Consider the following 25,757-nt stretch of genomic DNA (forward strand, 5'->3'; position numbering starts at 1 on the left):
ATACAACAGGTGTAAAACAGTTCGGTGAAATGCTTACTTGAGAGCTCTTTCTCAAAAATGCAGTTGATAATAATAATATACAGTGGAGGAAAAAAGTATTTGATCCCCTGCTGATTTTGTATGTTTGCCCACTGACAAAGAAATGATCAGTCTATAATTTTAATGGTAGGTTTATTTGAACAGTGGGAGACAGAATAACAACAACAAAATCCAGAAAAACGCATGTAAAAAATGTTCTAAATTGATTTGCATTTTAATGAGGGAAATAAGTATTTGACCCCCTCTCAATCAGAAAGATTTCTGGCTCCCAGGTGTCTTTTTATACAGGTAACGAGCTGAGATTAGGAGCACACTCTTAAAGGGAGTGCTCCTAACCGCAGCTTGTTACCTGTAAAAAAGACACCTGTCCACAGAAGCAATCAATCAGATTCCAAACTCTCCACCATGGCCAAGACCAAAGAGTTCTCCAAGGATGTCAGGGACAAGATTGTAGACCTACACAAGGCTGGAATGGGCTACAAGACCATTGCCAAGCAGCTTGGTGAGAAGGTGACAACATTTGGTGCGATTATTCGCAAATGGAAGACACACAAAAGAACTGTCAATATCCCTCGGCCTGGGGCTCCATGCAAGATCTCACCTCGTGTAGTTGCAATGATCATGAGAACGGCGAGGAATCAGCCCAGAACTACACGGGAGGATCTTGTCAATGATCTCAAGGCAGCTGGGACCATAGTCACCAAGAAAACTATTGGTAACACACTACGCCGTGAAGGACTGAAATCCTGCAGCGCCCGAAAGGTCCCCCTGCTCAAGAATACATATACATGCCCGTCTGAAGTTTGCCAATGAACATCTGAATGACTCAGAGGACAACTGGTGAAAGTGTTGTGGTCAGATGAGACCAAAATGGAGCTCTTTGGCATCAACTCAACTCGCCGTGTTTGGAGGAGAAGGAATGCTGCCTATGACCCCAAGAACACCATCTCCACCGTCAAACATAGAGGTGGAAACATTATCCTTTGGGGGTGTTTTTCTGCTAAGGGGACAGGACAACTTCACCGCATCATTTGATGGGGCCATGTATTGTCAAATCTTGGGTGAGAACCTCCTCCCCTCAGCCAGGGCATTGAAAATGGGTTGTGGATGGGCATTCCAGCATGACAATGACCCAAAACACACGGCCAAGGCAATAAAGGAGTGGCTCAAGAAGAAGCACATTAAGGTCCTGGAGTGGCCTAGCCAGTCTCCAGACCTTAATCCCATAGAACATCTGTGGAGGGAGCTGAAGGTTCGAGTTGCCAAACGTCAACCTCGAAACCTTAATGACTTGGAGAAGATCTGCAAAGAGGAGTGGGACAAAATCCCTCCTGAGATGTGTGCAAACCTGGTGGCCAACTATAAGAAACGTCTGACCTCTTTGATTGCCAACAAGTGTTTTGCCACCAAGTACTAAGTCATGTTTTGCAGAGGGGTCAAATTCTTATTTCCCTCATTTAAAATGCAAATCAATTTATAACATTTTTGACATGCGTTTTTCTGGATTTTTTTGTTGTTATTCTGTCCCTCACTGTTCATATAAACCTACCATTAAAATTATAGAGGGATCATTTCTTTGTAAGTGGGCAAATGTACAAAATCAGCAGGGGATCAAATACTTTTTTCCCCCACTGTAAATAAAATAGAGTAAAATGCTATAAGTATCCATCTGGGGCCATATCAAATGTCTCAGAGTAGGAATGCTGATCTAGGATAAGTTTTTACTTTTAGATCAAAATAAATAAGATTACATGGACAGGGGGAATTGATCCTAGATCAGCTCTTCTACTCAAAGACACTTTATGCATATAGACCAAGGCCTCTGTAGCAATGATATGGAGATGGACCTATTGGCTGTATGTCTCCCATCACTGCAACTCCCGTACGGACTCAGGAGAGGCGAAGGTCGAGAGCCATGCGCCCGCCGAAACACGACCCTGCCAAGCCGCACTGCTTTTTGACACACTGCTCGCTTAACCCGGAACCCAGCCGCACCAATGTGTCAGAGGAAACACAGTACACCTGGCGACCGTGTCAGCATGCATGCGCCCCTGCCACATGAGTTGCTAGAGCGCGATGGTGCAAACCCTCCCCCTACCCGGACCACGCTGGGCCAATGCTGCCTCATGGGTCTCCCGGTCGACCCGGGATCAAACCCGGGTCTATAGTGATGCCTCAAGCACTGCGATGCAGTGCCTTAGACCACTGTGCCACTCAGGAGGCCCTGAAAATACCTTTTTTAGGAGGAGTGTAAATTGGGGAGTGATTAATAATCTCTTTAGATTAATATAATTAATTCTTCCTTAGTCAGATTTATAACTGATAAGCAATGCTCTCAGCTATTTTATTTATTTATTTAACCAGTTAAGAACAAATTCTTATTTACAATGACGGCCTACCCCGGCCAAACCCTAATCCAGACAACGCTGGGCCAATTGTGCGCCGCCGTATGGGACTCTCAATCACGACCGGTTGTGATACAGCCTGGAATCAAACCAGGCTGTATCACAAAGTAGCCAGCTCTGTAATGAGAATGGATGGTTGAGGAGGTATGGAGAGGTGAAGAAGACCTACAGCACTGTTTTGCCCTTGTGTTCCCCTGTCAGGGATGTGGTCCTAAAATAATGAATGACTGGTACTATAAGTCCAATAACACACACACACACAGAGGCACGCACACATGCATGTATGCAAACACACACACACACACACACTAATGAGGGCTTGTCTTGTTGAGCTTAGGCTAGGTCACTGATTTATCAGTGTTGACCCGGACTCAGGATTCAGGAGTGGATGTTGGGGCACACAGGCAATGTGTGTGGCTGTGTACGCCGGAGGGGCCCAGCAGGATAGCTGCATATCACTCTGTGCCATCTAAAGCCGGTCTGACAACCCTAACATCCCAGCCCTAAGTATGGGTTCTCAGTGAGGTATTCAGGGGTGACAATCCTAACTGCCCAGAGCTATACCTCTCAAAGGCTGTGAAACAGGAACAAGGGTGCTATACAGGTTCTTTATCCTCAGAGTCCTGCTAAAAGCTCCTGCTGCTGCAGCTTATAACATAAGCAGAGGCAGGTTTTATTTCCCTTGCAGTTCCCCTCCAATGTAGCCATGCGAGATGGGTATATTGACCGTAAATGACTAAAAACTGATTTGAAATATTCCGAATGTGTGTCGATTGATAAGAGCAGAGACTTTGAAAGCTAAAGATGTTGGGCTAGATTTAGTGCCAGAACCTTTGCAATTATCAAATGGCCATGTAGCTGGTGTACTCTCTCCTCTCGCCTCCTGTTCCCCTCTCCTCTCGCCTCCTGTTCCCCTCTCCTCTCGCCTCCTGTTCCCCTCTCCTCTCGCCTCCTGTTCCCCTCTCCCCTCGCCTCCTGTTCCCCTCTCCCCTCGCCTCCTGTTGCCCTCTCCCCTCGCCTCCTGTTGCCCTCTCCCCTCGCCTCCTGTTGCCCTCTCCCCTCGCCTCCTGTTGCCCTCTCCCCTCGCCTCCTGTTCCCCTCTCCCCTCGCCTCCTGTTCCCCTCTCCCCTCGCCTCCTGTTCCCCTCTCCTCTCGCCTCCTGTTCCCCTCTCCTCTCGCCTCCTGTTCCCCTCTCCCCTCGCCTCCTGTTCCCCTCTCCTCTCGCCTCCTGTTCCCCTCTCCTCTCGCCTCCTGTTCCCCTCTCCTCTCGCCTCCTGTTCCCCTCTCCTCTCGCCTCCTGTTCCCCTCTCCTCTCGCCTCCTGTTCCCCTCTCCTCTCGCCTCCTGTTCCCTCTCCTCTCGCCTCCTTTCCCCTCTCCTCTCGCCTCCTGTTCCCCTCTCCCTCTCGCCTCCTGTTCCCCTCTCCTCTCGCCTCCTGTTCCCCTCTCCTCTCGCCTCCTGTCCCCTCTCCCCGCCTCCTGTTCCCCTCTCCCCTCGCCTCCTGTTCCCCTCGCCTCCTGTTCCCCTCGCCTCCTGTTCCCCTCGCCTCCTGTTCCCCTCGCCTCCGTCCCCTCGCCTCCTGTTCCCCTCTCCCCTCGCCTCCTGTTCCCCTCTCCCCTCGCCTCCTGTTCCCCTCGTCCCCTCGCCTACTGTTCCCCTCTCTCCCTCGCCTCCTGTTCCCCTCTCCTCTCGCCTCCTGTTCCCCTCTCCTCTCGCCTCCTGTTCCCCTCTCCTCTCGCCTCCTGTTCCCTCTCCTCTCGCCTCCTGTTCCCTCTCCCTCTCGCCTCCTGTTCCCTCTCCCCTCGCCTCCTGTTCCCCTCTCCCCTCGCCTCCTGTTCCCCTCTCCTCCTCGCCTCCTGTTCCCCTCTCCTCTCGCCTCCTGTTCCCCTCTCCTCTCGCCTCCTGTTCCCCTCTCCTCTCGCCTCCTGTTCCCCTCTCTTCTCGCCTCCTGTTCCCTCTCCTCTCGCCTCCTGTTCCCCTCTCCCTCGCCTCCTGTTCCCCTCTCCTCTCGCCTCCTGTTCCCCTCTCCTCTCGCCTCCTGTTCCCCTCTCCTCTCGCCTCCTGTTCCCCTCTCCTCTCGCCTCCTGTTCCCCTCTCCTCTCGCCTCCTGTTCCCCTCTCCTCTCGCCTCCTGTTCCCCTCTCCTCTCGCCTCCTGTTCCCCTCTCCTCTCGCCTCCTGTTCCCCTCTCCTCTCGCCTCCTGTTCCCTCTCCTCTCGCCTCCTGTTCCCCTCTCCTCTCGCCTCCTGTTCCCTCTCCTCTCGCCTCCTTCCCTTCGCTCGCCTCCTGTTCTCCTCTCGCCTCGCCTCCTGTTCCCCTCTCCCCTCGCCTCCTGTTCCCCTCTCCCCTCGCCTCCTGTTCCCCTCTCCCCTCGCCTCCTGTTCCCCTCTCCCCTCGCCTCCTGTTCCCCTCTCCTCTCGCCTCCTGTTCTCCTCTCGCCTCCTGTTCTCCTCTCGCCTCCTGTTCCCCTCTCCCCTCGCCTCCTGTTCCCCTCTCCTCTCGCCTCCTGTTCCTCTCCCCTCGCCTCCTGTTCCTCTCCTCTCGCCTCCTGTTCCCCTCTCCTCTCGCCTCCTGTTCCCCTCTCCTCTCGCCTCCTGTTCCCCTCTCCTCTCGCCTCCTGTTCCCCTCTCCTCTCGCCTCCTGTTCCCCTCTCCTCTCGCCTCCTGTTCCCCTCTCCTCTCGCCTCCTGTTCCCCTCTCCTCTCGCCTCCTGTTCCCCTCTCCTCTCGCCTCCTGTTCCCCTCGCCTCTCGCCTCCTGTTCCCCTCTCCTCTCGCCTCCTGTTCCCCTCTCCTCTCGCCTCCTGTTCCCTCTCCCCTCGCCTCCTGTTCCCCTCGCCTCCTGTTCCCCTCGCCTCCTGTTCCCCTCGCCTCCTGTTCCCCTCTCCTCGCCTCCTGTTCCCCTCGCCTCCTGCCTCCTGTTCCCCTCTCCTCCTGCCTCCTGTTCCTCTCCTCCTCGCCTCCTGTTCCTCTCCCCTCGCCTCCTGTTCCTCTCCTCTCGCCTCCTGTTCCCTCTCCTCTCGCCTCCTGTTCCCCTCTCCTCTCGCCTCCTGTTCCCCTCTCCTCTCGCCTCCTGTTCCCCTCTCCCCTCGCCTCCTGTTCCCCTCTCCTCTCGCCTCCTGTTCCCCTCTCCTCTCGCCTCCTGTTCCCCTCTCCTCTCGCCTCCTGTTCCCCTCTCCTCTCGCCTCCTGTTCCCCTCTCCTCTCGCCTCCTGTTCCCCTCTCCTCTCGCCTCCTGTTCCCCTCTCCTCTCGCCTCCTGTTCCCCTCTCCTCTCGCCTCCTGTTCCCCTCTCCCCTCGCCTCCTGTTCCCCTCTCTCCTCGCCTCCTGTTCCCCTCTCCTCTCGCCTCCTGTTCCCCTCTCCCCTCGCCTCCTGTTCCCCTCTCCCCTCGCCTCCTGTTCCCCTCGCCTCCTGTTCCCCTCGCCTCCTGTTCCCCTCGCCTCCTGTTCCCCTCTCCTCTCGCCTCCTGTTCCCCTCGCCTCCTGCCTCCTGTTCCCCTCTCCTCCTGCCTCCTGTTCCTCTCCCCTCGCCTCCTGTTCCTCTCCTCTCGCCTCCTGTTCCTCTCCTCTCGCCTCCTGTTCCCCTCTCCTCTCGCCTCCTGTTCCCCTCTCCTCTCGCCTCCTGTTCCCCTCTCACCCTCGCCTCCTGTTCCCCTCTCCTCTCGCCTCCTGTTCCCCTCTCCTCTCGCCTCCTGTTCCCCTCTCCTCTCGCCTCCTGTTCCCCCTCTCCTCTCGCCTCCTGTTCCCCTCTCCTCCTCGCCTCCTGTTCCCCTCTCCTCTCGCCTCCTGTTCCCCTCTCCTCTCGCCTCCTGTTCCCCTCTCCTCTCGCCTCCTGTTCCCCTCTCCCCTCGCCTCCTGTTCCCCTCTCTCCTCGCCTCCTGTTCCCCTCTCCTCTCGCCTCCTGTTCCCCTCTCCCCTCGCCTCCTGTTCCCCTCTCCCCTCGCCTCCTGTTCCCCTCTCCCCTCGCCTCCTGTTCCCCTCTCCTCTCGCCTCCTGTTCCCCTCTCTCCCCTCGCCTCCTGTTCCCCTCGCCTCCTGTTCCCCCTCCGCCTCCTGTCCCCCTCGCCTCCTGTTCCCCTCTCCCCTCGCCTCCTGTTCCCCTCTCCCCTCGCCTCCTGTTCCCCTCTTCCCTCTCGCCTCCTGTTCCCCTCTCCTCTCCGCCTCCTGTTCCCCTCTCCTCTCGCCTCCTGTTCCCCTCTCCTCTCGCCTCCTGTTCCCCTCTCCTCTCGCCTCCTGTTCCCCTCTCCTCCTCCCTCCTGTTCTCCTCTCGCCTCCTGTTCCCCTCTCCCCTCGCCTCCTGTTCCCCTCCTCCCTCGCCTCCTGTTCCCCTCTCCCCTCGCCTCCTGTCACTCACCTCGCCTCCTGTTTCCCCTCTCCCCTCGCCTCCTGTTCCCCTCTCCCCTCGCCTCCTGTTCCCCTCTTCCTCTCGCCTCCTGTTCTCCTCTCGCCTCCTGTCCCTCTCCTCTCGCCTCCTGTTCCCCTCTCCCCTCGCCTCCTGTTCCCTCTCCTCTCGCCTCCTGTTCCTCTCCCTCTCGCCTCCTGTTCCCTCTCCTCTCGCCTCCTGTTCCCCTCATCCTCTCGCCTCCTGTTCCCCTCTCCTCTCGCCTCCTGTTCCCCTCTCTCTCTCGCCTCCTGTTCCCCTCTCCTCTCGCCTCCTGTTCCCCTCTCCTCTCGCCTCCTGTTCCCCTCTCCTCTCGCCTCCTGTTCCCCTCTCCTCTCGCCTCCTGTTCCCCTCTCCTCTCGCCTCCTGTTCCCCTCTCCTCTCGCCTCCTGTTCCCCTCTCCTCTCGCCTCCTGTTCCCCTCTCCTCTCGCCTCCTGTTCCCCTCTCCCCTCGCCTCCTGTTCCCCTCCGCCTCCTGTTCCCCTCGCCTCCTGTTCCCCTCGCCTCGTTCCCCTCTCCTCCTCGCCTCCTGTTCCCCTCGCCTCCTGCCTCCTGTTCCCCTCTCCTCCTGCCTCCTGTTCCTCTCCCCTCGCCTCCTGTTCCTCTCCTCTCGCCTCCTGTTCCTCTCCTCTCGCCTCCTGTTCCCCTCTCCTCTCGCCTCCTGTTCCCCTCTCCTCTCGCCTCCTGTTCCCCTCTCCTCTCGCCTCCTGTTCCCCTCTCCCCTCGCCTCCTGTTCCCCTCTCCTCTCGCCTCCTGTTCCCCTCTCCTCTCGCCTCCTGTTCCCCTCTCCTCTCGCCTCCTGTTCCCCCTCTCCTCTCGCCTCCTGTTCCCCTCTCCTCTCGCCTCCTGTTCCCCTCTCCTCTCGCCTCCTGTTCCCCTCTCCTCTCGCCTCCTGTTCCCCTCTCCTCTCGCCTCCTGTTCCCCTCTCTCCCCTCGCCTCCTTTCCCCTCTCTCCTCCCTCCTGTTCCCCTCTCTCCTCGCCTCCTGTTCCCCTCTCCTCTCGCCTCCTGTTCCCCCTCTCCCCTCGCCTCCTGTTCCCCTCTCCCCTCGCCTCCTGTTCCCCTCTCCCCTCGCCTCCTGTTCCCCTCTCCTCTCGCCTCCTGGTCCCCTCTCCCCTCGCCTCCTGTTCCCCTCGCCTCCTGTTCCCCTCGCCTCCTGTCCCCCTCGCCTCCTGTTCCCCTCTCCCCTCGCCTCCTGTTCCCCTCTCCCCTCGCCTCCTGTTCCCCTCTCCTCTCGCCTCCTGTTCCCCTCTCCTCTCGCCTCCTGTTCCCCTCTCCTCTCGCCTCCTGTTCCCCTCTCCTCTCGCCTCCTGTTCCCCTCATCCTCTCGCCTCCTGTTCCCCTCTCCTCTCGCCTCCTGTTCCCCTCTCCTCTCGCCTCCTGTTCCCCTCTCCCCTCGCCTCCTGTTCCCCTCGCCTCCTGTTCCCCTCGCCTCCTGTTCCCCTCGCCTCCTGTTCCCCTCTCCTCTCGCCTCCTGTTCCCCTCGCCTCCTGCCTCCTGTTCCCCTCTCCTCCTGCCTCCTGTTCCTCTCCCCTCGCCTCCTGTTCCTCTCCTCTCGCCTCCTGTTCCTCTCCTCTCGCCTCCTGTTCCCCTCTCCTCTCGCCTCCTGTTCCCCTCTCCTCTCGCCTCCTGTTCCCCTCTCCTCTCGCCTCCTGTTCCCCTCTCCCCTCGCCTCCTGTTCCCCTCTCCTCTCGCCTCCTGTTCCCCTCTCCTCTCGCCTCCTGTTCCCCTCTCCTCTCGCCTCCTGTTCCCCTCTCCTCTCGCCTCCTGTTCCCCTCTCCTCTCGCCTCCTGTTCCCCTCTCCTCTCGCCTCCTGTTCCCCTCTCCTCTCGCCTCCTGTTCCCCTCTCCTCTCGCCTCCTGTTCCCCTCTCCCCTCGCCTCCTGTTCCCCTCTCTCCTCGCCTCCTGTTCCCCTCTCCTCCTCGCCTCCTGTTCCCCTCTCCTCTCGCCTCCTGTTCCCCTCTCCCCTCGCCTCCTGTTCCCCTCTCCCCTCGCCTCCTGTTCCCCTCTCCCCTCGCCTCCTGTTCCCCTCTCCTCTCGCCTCCTGTTCCCCTCTCCCCTCGCCTCCTGTTCCCCTCGCCTCCTGTTCCCCTCGCCTCCTGTCCCCCTCGCCTCCTGTTCCCCTCTCCCCTCGCCTCCTGTTCCCCTCTCCCCTCGCCTCCTGTTCCCCTCTCCCTCTCGCCTCCTGTTCCCCTCTCCTCTCGCCTCCTGTTCCCCTCTCCTCTCGCCTCCTGTTCCCCTCTCCTCTCGCCTCCTGTTCCCCTCTCCTCTCGCCTCCTGTTCCCCTCTCCTCTCGCCTCCTGTTCCCCTCTCCCCTCGCCTCCTGTTCCCCTCTCCCCTCGCCTCCTGTTCCCCTCTCCCCTCGCCTCCTGTTCCCCTCTCCCCTCGCCTCCTGTTCCCTTCTCCCCTCGCCTCCTGTTCCCCTCTCCCCTCGCCTCCTGTTCCCCTCTCCTCTCGCCTGCTGTTCCCCTCTCCTCTCGCCTGCTGTTCCCCTCTCCTCTCGCCTCCTGTTCCCCTCGCCTCCTGTTCCCCTCGCCTCCTGTTCCCCTCTCCTCTCGCCTCCTGTTCCCCTCGCCTCCTGTTCCCCTCTCCCCTCGCCTCCTGTTCCCCTCTCCCCTCGCCTCCTGTTCCCCTCTCCCCTCGCCTCCTGTTCCCCTCTCCCCTCGCCTCCTGTTCCCCTCGCCTCCTGTTCCCCTCGCCTCCTGTTCCCCTCGCCTCCTGTTCCCCTCTCCTCTCGCCTCCTGTTCCCCTCTCCTCTCGCCTCCTGTTCCCCTCGCCTCCTGTTCCCCTCGCCTCCTGTTCCCCTCTCCTCCTGCCTCCTGTTCCTCTCCTCTCGCCTCCTGTTCCCCTCTCCTCTCGCCTCCTGTTCCCCTCTCCTCTCGCCTCCTGTTCCCCTCTCCCCTCGCCTCCTGCCTCCTGTTCCCCTCGCCTCCCGCCTCCTGTTCCCCTCTCCCCTCGCCTCCTGTTCCCCTCTCCCCTCGCCTCCTGTTCCCCTCTCCCCTCGCCTCCTGCCTCCTGTTCCCCTCTCCCCTCGCCTCCTGTTCCCCTCTCCCCTCGCCTCCTGTTCCCCTCTCCCCTCGCCTCCTGTTCCCCTCGCCTCCTGTTCCCCCCGCCTCCTGTTCCCCTCTCCTCCCGCTCTTCAGATACTTTATTTATCCACCTTTTGGAATGGGATTTGATTCAGTAAGCTCGCCTCCCTTTCTCTGCCAATTTCGTTTGCATTTTGCTCTCTCTTCTCTCTGTGTGGTTAATGAAACCCGTGGCCTGTCATGTCACTAATTGGAAGGAATGAATGATTCAGTACTCTGGTCAACACGTCATCTAGGAGTGATGGGGAATTTTAAGTGGCTGGTGCGTATTCTTATTATTCTAATCAGATTTTAGTTTTTTTGTGTCCTTTGCCCGTGGTGTCAGAGCTAGAGTTGTAATGGCCTGTCATGCTGACATTGGCTAGTGTAATTGGGCACTCCTGTGTTTCCACATGCGTCTTTCCACATGCGTGGAAAGACACTTTGCTGTAATACCAGAATAGTAGTGTAGTGATAGATGAGAGGTGAAATGGGACCATTCAATTCAATAAGCATGTTATGAAATGTTTAATTTGATAAAGCATCTGAAAAGATACGGTAGGTGTACTTACATTGGAGTGAGTAATTAAGGAAGTGATTGAGGGACAGAGAAAAAAAGGCTTGGCCACAGGTGTGTGTGTGCTTGTGTCTTTGTTTCATTATATTTGGTTGCCTCTGCTGGTCACAAGTAGTCATTACGTCTTTTATATCTTCTAAGTTAAGCACATTCTGTAATAAGGTCACTGCACACATGCAGATTCTCAATTTATTCAATCAAGAATAATTATTTTTAAAAAGGTTCCATCCAAATATCCATCATCAACTCATCAATTTAGTATTTTTCAGTGTTGATTCATAACTCTAGCTATTTTACAAAGGCAGCCTACTAAAACTGTATAAACCACATTCGGGTAAAAAAAAATGTTTTATCATCGGCCCGAGATTTAGTGGGTGACTCATCAACCCATTTTTCCTCCCCTGCTGAAGGACATTTTGTGTCTCCCACTGAGCTGCTGTCTTACAAAAGGTGTGCTGGTAAAGGCCTTGTGTAAATGGATCCACTCATAGACACCTGACAGCCCCACACCCTCGTCCCGCATCCCCTGCAGAGAGCGGAGCAAGCTTAGACATTTTAGCCTGTAAATTAGACTACACACAGGGGATTAGGGATCATTTAGGAGAGCAGTGCATTATAATTAATTGCCTCTAATATCAGAGGTGAGAAACTAATGAAGCTCTAGGGCCAGTGCCAGCATGTCTCTTTCTGGTTCTCTCATTCTCTCCATCTCTTTCTCTCTCTCGCTACTTTCCTTTCCCTTTGAGGCTGCTGTTTATTTTGTTTGACGGCATTTCTCTGAATCCACATCACGTTGAACTTTGGTGTCTTTGACACCTTTGATTGGAGTGATGACACCAGACACAAATTTGACAGCTGGTCATTTTGTGCATAAATATTGTCTGTTACTATAGAGAATCATGTGATTTTACCTTAATAATAGGTCTTTATTTCTGGCATGCGCATTTAAATAAATGACAAAATAGGGTTAATTAAACATGTCATAAGGAATGTTAATAATAAGTTAGAAGTGAGATTACATACTGTCTGGGGAGTGTTATTATTAAGGTATTGTCAGGTATTATGCCAGAATGTAATGTTTGCAGCTGAGCACACAGTAGTGAAATGGTCATACATGCGTGATGTGTCAATATAGTATTTGTGTGTCTCTTCAGACAATGTTTACTAATTTCCATGGATACTGACCTAAATGGTCTTACCTGCGGTCCAGAACCCTCCGCTCTAGTTGTCTTCAGGGGTGTGTGCGCGTCTTCAGAACAGTTTTAATTAATGGAGTGGCAAGTGGGGTCTTACAGGGGTGTGAGTAACAAGGAGTGTGCGAGAGGGCAAGCCACTCCTGGTTGTGTACGCTTGGTATGAGCGGGGGTTGGTTTGTGCGAATGTGTGTGAGGGGAAAAGAAAGAACGCATTGTTGGGGAGGGTTGAGGTCTGAAGGCTGAGGGCTGGCATCTCTTGTTAAGGTCGTTCCACCTCCACCCCCCGTTCCTCCTCATTATCTTGGCTTTCTGCCCTCCCAACTCAGACTCATTCCTGACTCTCTGACTGAGTGGGAACCTATAGATGGCTGGCAGAAGGGTGTGTGTGTGTGAATACAGCCCTCCTGTCGAGTAGAAATAACAGGTCTTATCATAACGGTCCATATTTGACCTCTTGGAAGGTGCTGACTGTGCTACATTGAGTTAAATTGCATTCTTGCACTGAGGGCTTTCTCCAGCCGGAGCAGAGCTATGCAATACATCCATTAGGGTCATTTAATCAGTGTTAATGACACACTCTTAAGATGATTAACATAAGAGCCACACTCGCTATGGATTCTAGAGTCTAATTCTTATTGAAGTGAAATGAGCCTGAGCCCTTTGAAGGACTTGAGTTGGCTCTTCCATTGTGGTCAGTGTTGGTTCTATATTCGCTACATATCCTATCCCTGCTTTAGTGGTTTGATTTTGGTCAGGAATTTGTTCTCAGTTGGCTACAATCTGAGTGAACATCTACATACCACAGGCCTCCTCCCTCCCTCCCTCCCTCCCTCCCTCCCTCTCATCATGCTTCAGACTCAATCTCTCCGAGTGTAATCACTCTAATTTGGCCCCGGCTATTGATCTGAATATTGAAACAGTCAATGTTAGTAAGGTAGAATCTCACTTTTGTACCTCAAAACATGTTTTCATTTTTCAGAAGCCCTTCATTATTGTCGGGGCTCTCTGCCGTAATAAAGTAATGGGCTCTTATGCTGGCATGCAGCGGGTGAAATGATACATTGAAATTGATAACACAAAGCTAGAGATTACTCTCAACTATGAGGGATGTGCCTCCTATGAACCGCCCTGTGAGGAATCATGGGTGGGAGTCTGAAGCCAGATATATTGCTTCTAATGGGCCATCCTGGAGGAGAAAGAGAGCCTGCGCAGCAGTGCACATCCCACCGGAGGCCTCAAAACAGGGTGCTGCATCTTTCCTTAAAGGCAAACATTTCGGGAAATATGTTTTATTTTCTCCCCCTGTAGATGTGATGAATGACGTCTCCCAGGCTGCTCCCGCGGAAATAAAAGGCTTTTCCCTCATCACATTTGTATCAATTGTTTTATTTCTTCTGACAATGTTTACTCTGTGAGCGCTGTGGTAATGATCAGCGGAATAAATGCAGTTGGGGGAGGGTTGTGTAGCTCCTCCAGCAGAATGCCTCTCCTCTCCTTCTCTCCTCCTTCTCTCCTCCTCTCTCCTCCCTCCCTACTCTCGCCTCATCCCTCCTCTCGCCTCCCTCCCTCCTCTCTCCTCCTCTCCACCCCAGGCCTTTATCTCTGGCAGGTAAGGCGATAAGAGAACGGCAGATATCCCCTCATCAGCTGGGTAATGTGATGAGTGGGTGCCTGGCAGACAGATGTGTGTTTGCAAACACACATCTGTCATCTCTGACAATGTTTGCTGTATATTTCCAAGTTTGTTTAAAGAGTCTCGCAGTTGAGTATCAGTTTCTGATATTCCTACTTGTGTTGGTTGCCTATGTGATAATATTGATAATCAGAGCTCTTTCTGTAATCAGTGGAATGTATTTCTCTCTGGTTGAGAGAAAGGGAGAGAAAAAAGAATGTCTTGGAGTAGGTCTGTACAACCAAATGTTTATGCTCACAATGTAAATATATATATTATTCACTTGCAGACCACAGAAGTGGCTAGTATGAATATTTGATAGAATTGGGTTACAATCACAGTGAACAAATTGGTAATATTGAGCAGAAAATCTATTACAGCCACCCCCTTTTCTCTCTCACTCACTCTCACACACACACACACACACACACACACACACACACACACACACACACACACACACACACACACACACAACCGGCTGGGATGGCAGGAATTGCTGACATCATGGTTGTATGTGCAGCGCATGCAGGCTCCATGTAGGCCCAGCCCAGCTGCAGTCTCAAATCAAATGTTATTTGTCACATGCTTCGTAAACAGCCGGTGTAGACTAACAGTGAAATGCTTAGTTACTGGCCCTTCCCAACACTGCATCTCTAAGACACTGCATCTCAGTGCAAGAGGTGTCACTGCAGTACCTGGTTCAAATCCAGGCTGTATCACATCCCATAAGGTGGCGAGCAATTGGCCCAGTGTCGTCTTGGTTTGGCCTGGGAAGGCCGTCATTGTAAATAAGAATTTGTTCTTAACTTAATATGTCAATTCCTCATCAATCCACGGGGATTTAACAGTTTTTACATTCATGTTCTTAGTGGGTACATGCTTATTAGTAACTGGAATAAGAAATGTCATAAATGTGTCAAGTGCAGCGTCTGGTTGCTCCTCAATACACACCACAACAAATATCAACAACATAGGAATCACTACAAAACTTTTTGTATGACATCTTATAAACTACATTAGGCCCAGCCTTTGGAGCTTTGGTTTTCCTAGATATGGCTACTATATTGTCATCACTACATCCAATGGATTTGGATACTGCTTTAAAGCAAATTTCTGCAGCATTAGTAAAGATGTGATCAATACATGTTGATGATTTCATGTCAGTGCTGTTTGTAACTACCCTGGTAGGTTCACTGGTTACAGTTTGAAGCTTTTTCTTGTGGGCAGCTTGATGAAAGCCAGTCAATATTTAAATCACCCAGAAAATATACCTCTCTCTGTCAAGCATTTCACACGTTATATACTGACTGTTAGCACTTATTTGTCACATGCTTTGTAAGCAACAGGTGTAGACTAACAGTGAAATGCTTAGTTTACTGGCCCTTCCCAACAAAGCAGCTTCTATAGCAGCTTCCCACAAGAATGGGCTTTAGGTGAGGCAGATGACAATATGAAATGTCATCAGCACAACTCAGATAAACAAACTGTTATCTATATAGCTAGCTGCTCCTTGCTACTTCCAATCTAAATAGCTAGCGCCTCCTTGCTACTTCCAGTCTATATACACTATATATACAAAAGTATATGGGCACCCCTTCAAATAAGTGGATTCCGCTATTTCAGCCACACCCGTTGCTGACAGGTGTGTAAAATTGAGCACACAGCCATGCAATCTCCATAGACAAACATTGACAGTAGAATGGCCTTACTGAAGAGCTCAGTGACTTTCAACGTGGCGCCGTCATAGGATGCCACCTTTCCAACAAGTCAGTTTGTCAAATTTCTGCCCTGCTAGAGCTGCCCCGGTCAACTGTAAGTACTGTTATTGTGAAGTGGAAATGTCTAGGAGCAACAACAGCTCAGCCGCGAAGTGGTAGGCCACACAAGCTCACGGAACGGAACCACCGAGTGCTGAAGCACGTAAAAATCGTCTGTCCTTGGTTGCAACACTCACTACCGAGTTCCAAACTGCCTCTGGAAGCAATGTCAGCACAATAACTGTTCTTCGGGATCTTCATGAAATAGGTTTCCATGGCCGAGCAGCCACACACAAGCCTAAGATCACCATACACTATGCCAAGCGTCGGTTGGAGTGGTGTAAAGCTCACCGCCATTGGATCTGGAGCAGTGGAAACGCATTCTCTGGAGTGATGAATCACGCTTCACCATCTGGCAGTCGGAAGGACGAATCTGGGTTTAGCGGATGCCAGGAGAGTGCTACCTGCCCCAATGCATAGTGCCAACTGTAACGTTTGGTGGAGGAGAAATAATGGTCTGGGGCTATTTTTCATGGTTCGGACTAGGCCCCTTAGTTCCAGTGAAGGGAAATCTTAATGCTACAGCATACAATGACATTCTAGATGATTCTGTGCTTCCAACTATGTGACAACAGTTTGGGGAAGGCCCTTTCCTGTTTCAGCATGACAATGCCCCCGTGCACAAAGCAAGGTCCATACAGAAAGGATTTGTCGATCGTTTTGGAAGAACTTGACTGGCCTTCACAGAACACTGACCTCAACCCCATCGAACACCTTTGGGATGAATTGGAACCGACTGCGTGCCAGGCCTAATCGCCCAATATCTGTGCCTGACCTCACTAATGCTATCTGTGGCTGAATGGAAGCAAGTCCCCACAGCAATGTTCCAGAAGAGCAGCAGAGGGGGGACCAACTCCTAATAATGCCCATGATTTTGGAATGAGATGTTCTGCATCTCAGTGCTAGAGGCGTCACTACAGACACCCTGGTTCGATTCCAGGCTGTATCATAACCTGCCGTGATCGCCCATTGGGCGGTGCACAATTGGCCCAGCTTCATCCGGGTTTGGCCGGTGTAGGCCACCATTGAAAATAAGAATTTATTCTTAACTGACTTGCCTAGTTAAATTTTTTTAAAGAATGTTAGACGAGCAGGTGTCCACATACTTTTGGTCGTGTAGTGTATATACAGTATATATGTCATAGGCTACAGTAGGCTACTAAATAAAATGTCCAGTGGCACACTGACTCACCTAATGATGAAGATGAAGCCATAGGCTACTCACGGTGATGGCTGATGTGCTCGTCGTGGCAGTAGACTCTCAAGATGAGCTACTTTGAAAAACAGTGCTGCAGTTATCAAAAATTGGTGGTTGTTGATTAAAAAAAAAGTATTTGATTTGTTTTTCAGACAGATTAGTCTTCTCTTTTCAGCAGTAGGCTTTTACTTCCAAACTATGTTTTTCCTGCGATTTTTCTTTTGAAATCTGCAAAACCAACAGCTGCAACCAACCATAGAAATATAATCCATTGATGGCAGTTCCCATTCAAGTCAGGACAGGCATCCATTGCTAGTGTACACAAGTTTAATAACAGTCTATTTTACCAGGGTAAGAAGTTACAAACCCTTCTATGGATTATATGTCTATTGCCACAACACAACAAGTTGTATATTTAACTCGCATGCTGCTCAAACTGCAGCCTTCCTGACTGTAGGCATACTGGTAACTGTCAAAATAAAGGAAACACTTGTGTAAACAAGGGATACAAAGTATATATTATGGTGTGGAGTGCATTTTCCTGGCATGGCTTAGGTCCACATGTAGAATTTATGCCAAAGCGCATTCAAGCTGTTCTGGAGGCTCATGGTTGCCCAACAATCAATCAATTTATTTATGTTTTATTTAACCTTTTTTTAAATATGCAAGTCAGTTAAGAACAAATTCTTATTTTACAATGAGGGCCTGCCCCGGCCAAACCCTACTCTAACCCGGACGACGCTGGGCCAATTGTGCGCCGCCCTATGGGACTCCTGATCATGGGCCTGTTGTGATACAGCCCGGGATCGAACCAGGGTCTGTAGTAATGCCTCTCGCACTGAGATGCACTGAGAGGCATTTATTTATAAAGCCCTTTTTACATCGGTAGATGTCACAAAGTGCTATACAGAAGCATGGTGGCTAGGAAAAACTCCCTAGAAAGGCAGGAACCTAGGAAGAACCAGGCTCTGAGGGGAGGCCAGTCCTCTTCTGGCTGTACCGGGTGAAGATAGTACATGGCCATTAAGGCCAGATTGTTCTTCAAGATGTTCATAGATGACCAGCAGGGCCATTCAGAGGTCGAGACAGCAGGTGTGGTATAGAGAGAGAGAGAGAATAGCTGGTCCGGGACAAGGTAGCACGTCCGGTGAACAGGTCAGGGTTCCATATGCCGAAGGCAGAACAGTTGAAACTGGAGTAGCAGCACGACCAGGTGGACTCGGGGCAACCAGGAGTCATCAGGCCAGGTAGACACTTAAGACACTTTGTTGGTGTTTTCCTTTATTTTGCAGATACCTGTATGTGCTTGTGATATCTTAATCAACAGTTATTTTTTATAAACTATAGATCCTCTGTGAATACATTATGCTCTCTGGTGTATTTTGAACATAGAGAGTGGGGTCCTGTGGTTGGATAAAAAATTACAATGTTTAAAAAATACTATTTCAATTTTTTGCCCTCTTTGGCCCCAGCCCCTGACTCACACAATTGGCCAGTAAGATGATTATTATTAATACACAAATTAACATTAATGAACATTATTCACATAGAATATTGTATTCTGTTATACATCATATCATAATCAAAAATTATATATAAAAAAAATAAGTAATGTATTATCAGTTCATGAATCTACTTAATTGTATCGCCTAACAAATTGAAGAATGATTGACAATAAATCATTAATCAAATTAAATTGTTGATGCATAATAATGAGTTAATTACCTGAATGTATCTTTATTGCCTAGGCGTTAACAAAATATTCATACAAATATGATTGGGCCTCTCATAGACTAGGCCTTGTAGAAAGAGGGTCAATCAAGTTAGGTCTGCCAAATTAATGTCACATTGGGAAAAAAATACATAAATCCAGCCACAGAGTATAACCTTTTAATCATAAAAAAATGTTGTTTAAACATGCACAATTAGAAGCATCAATCTATAAAGAGAAAGCGTGACTAAATTCGAGCCCAGTAACTTTGCTCACCACATCCTCGTCTCGTCTGGCTGCCACAAAAAGCCCCCACCTGCTGATCTGCACGAAGTGTGTGAGTGCCACTGGCGATGTACCTTGCTGGACATGCAAGCTGTTCTCGGCGGCTAATCATCACTTCAAACGCATTCCGTCATGGTGTTATGGGTTGGCCTACTACTACTGGTAGTACCGTTAAAATGTAAGTTATGAATCGCAAATCGCCATACAGCTGACACACTTGATTTCATTTTGAGTTCAATTTGGTTGTCCAAAATACTATCAGCTTGCCCTGCTCTTTGCCGATGAATGCCCTGATCTCTGGCCAGTCAATTGGTTAAATTACATTGTTTCGTCTATCAATCGCTTCTAATAGATCTGAAAATGATGCAATAACCATGAATTTAACCGAATGTTTGTTTATAATGAGGGACGTCCCACGTTTAACCTGGACACATAAATAGTAGGAATTTGCGCTGGCTTCAGCCATGACCGCATCAGAGAGAAATGAAACATCTGCACGTCGCCTGCAGGTGCAAGCCTGTGTGTTTCACTGTCCAATCTGAGGCGGTTTGGTCTCTTGGGCATCAACTTGGGAGAGCGGACAGTGTATTATAAACAAAAAGCCGCATATATTGGCCAAAAAAAGAACACATCTGATTTTTATGTTTTTGGTGTGTGGAGAAAAGTGCATTGGTTAAACAGTAATTCAACTTTGTCCGGCCTAACTACGAATAAAGTGTCAGATGGTAAACAGTAGCAGCAGCATATGTGATGATTACAGCTACAAATGTTGTTTACGAAGCGTGTGACAAATATAATTTGATTTGAGTTTGCTGTGTATTTCACCTTTCAGAGACCTTTCATTTTGTCTGTATTGACTTATTGTGTGGAGACATTTTGGGATAATTGAACTTTATCACAGGGTTGCTGAGTAAACTCCTTAGTTCCTCAAATCAAAATGGGATGAACAAATGTAAACCACCAATTTGCATATATCCACTGAGTGTTTTTGTTTTTTTATTCCGTTGGCTGTCATCCTCAGCCTGTGTTGGTAATATGTCACCGTCTTCTCCCCACCTGGAGGGGTTCAGAGTTTGTTATTTTCAAAGAGCTGTCAGGGGGCTGATGCTGTGAGGAGAGCTCACTGGTTTATGGCAGGGTGATATAAGGGCTAGCCTGTTGCATCTAGCTCAGTTAAGATAATTGCTCCAGCACAGGGTGTCACAGCAGAGTTTTTTTTGTTCTCAACTTCAATTTTCAATGATGTCCAGCCTCTTCTCTTTACTGTGACAACTGAAAATTGCAATCGGTAGTTTGGAAATGGCTACTCTATCACCTTGTACCCCAAAGACTAATAGGTGTTGTTGTTCATCTATGTGGTAAGACCAGGCTCTAATAAGATCATGGTATTGAGTGAAAAATCTGCTAACCGAATACAGTACATCTGTCCATTTTCACTAGTTGTGGAAAGTAGATATATAGAAGGGGGGCGGGGCTCAGGGCAGAGTACCATGGCTGCACTGTTTGTACTTAGATCCACTGCTTCCTTCAAGATTTATACCATAATCCTTGTATTGGAATTATCGCAAGTGCTGGTTTAAGATTTGTTTAGCCAATGTCCTATGCGTTAAGAGGGAGATCACTTAAAATGATATGTATCTCAGCTAAAAGCCAAATACCATCATTAAGCTAGAGCAGGGATGGGCAACTTTTGATGGGGGTGGGGGCCACAAAATACTCATGTGGGGGGCCGCAGTGGCTCGCGGGTCTGCCGCAGTGGCTTGCGGGTCTATGTCCCCACATCCATACCAAGATGTAGTCAGAGCCGGCCCTAGCCATTTGGGGGCCCTAAGCAAAATGTTGTTTCCCCCACCTTGCAAGCAAAACATTCTAGTGGCCATCGTCTTGACAGAGGAGAGAAAAGTTTTTAGTATTAATTTCATACCGAACAGAAATATAAACTCAACATGTAAAATGATGGTCCCATGTTTTTTGAGTTGAAATAAAACATCCCCGACATTCACACAAAAATCATATTTCTCTCAGATTCTATGCAGAAATTTGTTTACATCCCTGTAAGTGAACGTTTTTCCTTTGCCAAGATAATCCATCCACTTGACTGGTGTGGCATATCGAGAAGCTGATTTGAACATCATGATCATTACACAGGTGCACCTTTTGCTGGGTACAATAAAAGGCACTGTAAAATGTGCAGTTTTGTCACACAACACAGTGCCACAGAGTTTTGAAGGAGCGTGCAATTGGCATGCTGACTGCAGGAATGTCCGCCAGAGTTGTTGCAAGGGAATTTAATGTTAATTTCTCTACCATAAGCCACCTCAACGTAATTTTATTTAGAGAATTTGGCAGTATATCCAACTGGCCTCACAATTGCAGACCACGTGTAACCACGCCAGTCCAGGACCTCCAAATCTGGCTTCTTCACATTCGGGATCGTCTGAGGGGGGAGGGTGGGTATGCTAAGGAGTATTTATGTCTGTAATAAAGCCCTTTTGTGGGGAAAAAGTCATTCTGATTCGCTGGGCCTGGCTCCCCAGTTGGTGGGCCTATGCCCTCCCAGGCCCACCCATGGCTGCGCCCCTGCTCAGTCATGTGAAATCCATAGGCTAGGGCCTAATTAATTTATTTAAATGGACGTATTTCCTTATGAACTGTAACTCAGTAAAATTGTTGCATGTTGCGTTTATATGTTTTGTTCAGTACCTTCTACCTTCTTAACAGCACTATCAACAAGGTAGGTCCTTCAGGCTCTTGTTTTGTCGTACCTGGACTACTGTTGGTGGTCAGGTGCCACAAAGAGGGACTTTTGCAATTGGCTCAAAAGAGAGCAGCACAGGTGGCCCTTGGATGTACACAGAGAGCAAACATTAATATGCATGTCAATCTCTCCTGGTTCAAAGTGTAGGAGAGATTGACTTCATCACTACTTGTATTTGTGAGAGGTATTGACATGTTGAAAGCACCGAGCTGTCTATTTAATCGACTAGCACCCATGCATACCCCACAAGACATACCACTAGAGGTCTCTTCACAGTCCCCAAGTCCAGAACGACTATGGGAGGTGCACAGTACTACATAGAGCCATGACTACATGGAACTCTATTCCACATCAGGTAACTGATGTAAGCAGTAGAATCAAATTTAAAAAAGTGATATAAATTTACTTTATGGAACAGCGGGGACTGTGAAGCAACACAGACACAGACCCATGCATACTCACATGATAACATATGCACTATATGCACACGTACACATGGATTTTGTGTTGTAGATATGTGGTAGTGGAGTATGGGACTGAGGCCACACACTTAGTGTGTTGTGAAATCTGTTATGAATGTATTGTAATGTTTTTTAAATTGTATAACTGCCTTAATTTTGCCAGACCCCCGGAAGAGTAGCTGATGCTTTGGCAGCTAATGGGGATTCATAATAAACACAAATCAAATACAAATGGGGCCCCCCGTCAGTAATTCGACCATGATTACTACAAGTTTAGATAGCTGGCCGCTAGACTAACTTATCAACCTAACATTTTTTTGCTGACATAGGCTAATTGAGTGACTGTCAGTGACTGACATAAGAGTAAAACTACTGATGCAAAACCACATTTCAAAATTGCACCTTGTGTATTCTACTATTCTTGCTCTGCTTTCTTGACATCTAAGTCAAGCAGACAGGTCCTACAGGCCCTAGTTTTGTCGCACCTGGACTACTGCCCAGTTATGTGGTCAGGTGCGGCAAAGAAAGACTTGGGCAAATTGCAGTGGTTCCAGGACAGAGCAGCACGTATTGCACTTTGATGTACACAGTGGACAAATGTCAATGACATGCATGCTTATCTTTCCTGGCTCAAAGTTTAGGAGTGATTGATGGCATCACTGTTGGTCTTTGTGTGAGGTGTTGATGTGCTGAAGGTACTGAACTGTGTTCAAGCAGTTGGCACACAGTTCAGACATTCATCAGTATCACACAAGACATGCAACCAGAGGTCTTTTCACAGTCCCCTTGTCCAGAACAGAGGCTGGGAAACAAACAGTATTAAATAGAGCCATGACTAAATGGAACCCTCTGCCATCACAGGTAACTCAAGCTAGCAATAAAACCAGATAAAAAAAAAAAAAAAGAAAAAAGAACACCACAACGGGGACTGTGTTTTGCTTTGCATTATGTATTGTATTATGTATGTGATACGACTGTGATGTGGTTGTCTCGCCTGGCTATCTTTAAGATGAATACACTAGTTGTGGGTCACTCTGGATGAGGAGCGTCTGCTGAATGGCTAAATTGTAATGTAAATGTAGTGCTGCTATGTATGTATGTATGTATATGTGTGTGTGTGTGTGTGTGTAGTGTAGTTTCCTTTTTGACCCCAGGAAGAGTAGCCTCGGCACAAACTAATTGGTGATCCTAATAAATACTAAAACCGTACAGTGGGGGGAAAAAAGTATTTGATCCCCTGCTGATTTTGTACGTTTGCCCACTTACAAAGAAATGATCCGTCTATAATTTTAATGGTAGGTTTATTTGAACAGTGAGAGACAGAATAACAACAAAAATATCCAGAAAAACGCATGTCAAAAATGTTATAAATTGATTTGCATTTTAATGAGGGAAATAAGTATTTGACCCCTCTGCAAAACATGACTTGGTGGCAAAACCCTTGTTGGCAATCACAGAGGTCAGACGTTTCTTGTAGTTGGCTAGGCCACTCTAGGACCTTAATGTGCTTCTTTTTGAGCCACTCCTTTATTGCCTTGGCCGTGTGTTTTGGGTCATTGTCATGCTGGAATGCCCATCCACGACCCATTTTTAATGCCCTGGCTGAGGGGAGGAGGTTCTCACCCAAGATTTGACGGTACATGGCCCCGTTCATCGTCCCTTTGATGCAGTGAAGTTGTCCTGTCCCCTTAGCAGAAAAACACCCCCAAAGCATAATGTTTCCACCTCCATGTTTGACGGTGGAGATGGTGTTCTTGGGGTCATAGGCAGCATTCCTTCTCCTCCAAACACGGCAAGTTGAGTTGATGCCAAAGAGCTAAATTTTGGTCTCATCTGACCACAACACTTTCACCAGTTGTCCTCCGAGTCATTCAGATGTTCATTGGCAAACTTCAGACGGGCATGTATATGTATTCTTGAGCAGGGGGACCTTGCGGGCGCTGCAGGATTTCAGTCCTTCACGGCGTAGTGTGTTACCAATAGTTTTCTTGGTGACTATGGTCCCAGCTGCCTTGAGATCATTGACAAGATCCTCCCGTGTAGTTCTGGGCTGATTCCTCGCCGTTCTCATGATCATTGCAACTACACGAGGTGAGATCTTGCATGGAACCCCAGGCCGAGGGAAATTGACAGTTCTTTTGTGTTTCTTCCAAAAAGATATAGATGTACTATTGTAAAGTGGTTGTTCCACTGGATATCATAAGGTGAATGCACCAATTTGTAAGTCGCTCTGGATTAGAGCGTCTGCTAAATGACGTAAATGTAAATCTGCGAATAATCGCACCAAATGTTGTCACCTTCTCACCAAGCTGCTTGGCAATGGTCTTGTAGCCCATTCCAGCCTTGTGTAGGTCTACAATCTTGTCCCTGACATCCTTGGAGAGCTCTTTGGTCTTGGCCATGGTGGAGAGTTTGGAATCTGATTGATTGATTGCTTCTGTGGACAGGTCTTTTTTACAGGTAACAAGCTGCGGTTAGGAGCACTCCCTTTAAGAGTGTGCTCCTAATCTCAGCTCGTTACCTGAAAAAAAGACATCTCGTAGCCAGAAATCTTTCTGATTGAGATGGGGTCAAATACTTATTTCCCTCATTAAAATGCAAATCAATTTATAACATTTTTGACATGTGTTTTTCTGGATTTTTTTGTTGTTTTTCTGTCTCTCACTGTTCAGATAAACTTACCATTAAAATTATAGACCGATCATTTCTTTGTCAGTGGGCAAACGTACAAAATCAGCAGGGGATCAAATACTTTTTTCCTCCACTGTATGTTGAGCCTTTTTTTGGGGGTGGGGAATTCACCCGCAGACTTACAAAAGGGGCGTCACATGGCCGCCAGTTGCCCATCCTTAAGCAAGAGCTAGGCTGCAGCTAGCATGAACTATTATTGTAAATGTTTATTCTGTCTCTCTCTTTTCTTGCTGAAAGTCATGCTTAGAAATTCAGGGGATCAGGATCCAGCTGTAAAGTGTCCTTTAGATCTCACAATAGATTTAGTACATTGTGAATTCTAAGAAAGATGAATTTAAGCTTGTGTTCTGTGAAAAACAAAGTGCACAATGTTGAAGGGCTATTTTCTATAATCAGCTTCAAGTGGAGGCAAAACCTTTTGAATTGACCATTTATAGAAATGTACATCTGTACTCTTTGGCCCTCCAACACTTAGGCATACTTATGTGTCCAGAATAGAACAACACCATGTGAGCCAGTTTGATATATCCTAAGTGCAGATAAGGGCGACGGACTCTGTCTTTTTCTCTTGTAAAAGCTGGGTACATTTCAACAAATAACCACATTTTTGGTGAGTGGGCCGAAGAGGCCCATCCATCAATTTGTATTGTGGATGCAGCAATTGAAAACTGCCATACATGTAAGACATTGCCTGCTAGCCCTCACACAAAGGTATACACGTTAAACTCGGGTTTACATTGTGTGTCAACCTATTAAGGCTGAACCATATGTTCTGCCCACACAACTGGTCCTTTTTTCCCATCTGTGTGCAAGCCTGATTTCAGTTTACGATCACATCCCACGTCACCATAAAGTGCCCACAGCGGATGTACCAAATAGCTTCTTGTCGGGAACCTACAAGTGTCCTGGACAGAATGATGGAGCATTGGGGATCAATCTGTGAAAACCTGATGGAAATAAGTGTTGTTAACATCCCCTCTCTCTCTCTTTCTGACAGGTCATATTTGAGGCGGAGGTCTCGGACGGGAAGACCGGCTTCATTGCGATTGATGACATCCAGGTTTTGAGCTATCCATGTGGTAAGTCATTACACAGGCAGTAATTACCAGACACTCCTGCATTGCTGCTGATGGGTTTTTTGTTGCTCCGCAAATTAAGATAAGAAGGTGACCTTCTGGTAGAGGGGAAGGATGAGGTGAGCAAGGTTTGCTGCTGGAAGATAATAAAGTGGGCTGACCTGCATTTGAAAACATCAGTGTCGGCGCAGGAGGGAATAAATAAATATACTAATAAATGAATCTGCCGTGTAATAAAGGATAATTGTGCTCTCTCAGCATGGCTTTATGGGTTGTAATAGCCGGCTTCCACCCACTTCAGCACAATGAGGTACTTGAACGTTAACCTTAAAAAATCCCTGGCTTCCTGATAACCTGACCATTAAATATATTTGTGGATTTCTTAATTTTCATCCTGAGACCATTTTCAGCTAGAGACCATTGTACAA

At 49.2% G+C, this 25,757-nt stretch overlaps 1 protein-coding gene across 13 annotated transcripts in view; it reads left to right on the forward strand.

Moving 5' to 3' along the window:
* Positions 1-25,757, forward strand: part of LOC115174875 (receptor-type tyrosine-protein phosphatase kappa) — a 193,910-nt gene that overhangs the window by 64,699 nt on the left and 103,454 nt on the right. For all 13 annotated transcript variants that reach the window (XM_029733853.1, XM_029733852.1, XM_029733857.1 and 10 more), the window contains exon 4: positions 25,251-25,332. In XM_029733853.1, the coding sequence (XP_029589713.1) occupies positions 25,251-25,332 (82 nt within the window). The remainder of the gene's footprint in view (positions 1-25,250; positions 25,333-25,757) is intronic.

This window comes from Salmo trutta, chromosome 35 (assembly GCF_901001165.1).
Source record: "Salmo trutta chromosome 35, fSalTru1.1, whole genome shotgun sequence".
NCBI classification, from domain to species: Eukaryota; Metazoa; Chordata; class Actinopteri; order Salmoniformes; family Salmonidae; genus Salmo; species Salmo trutta.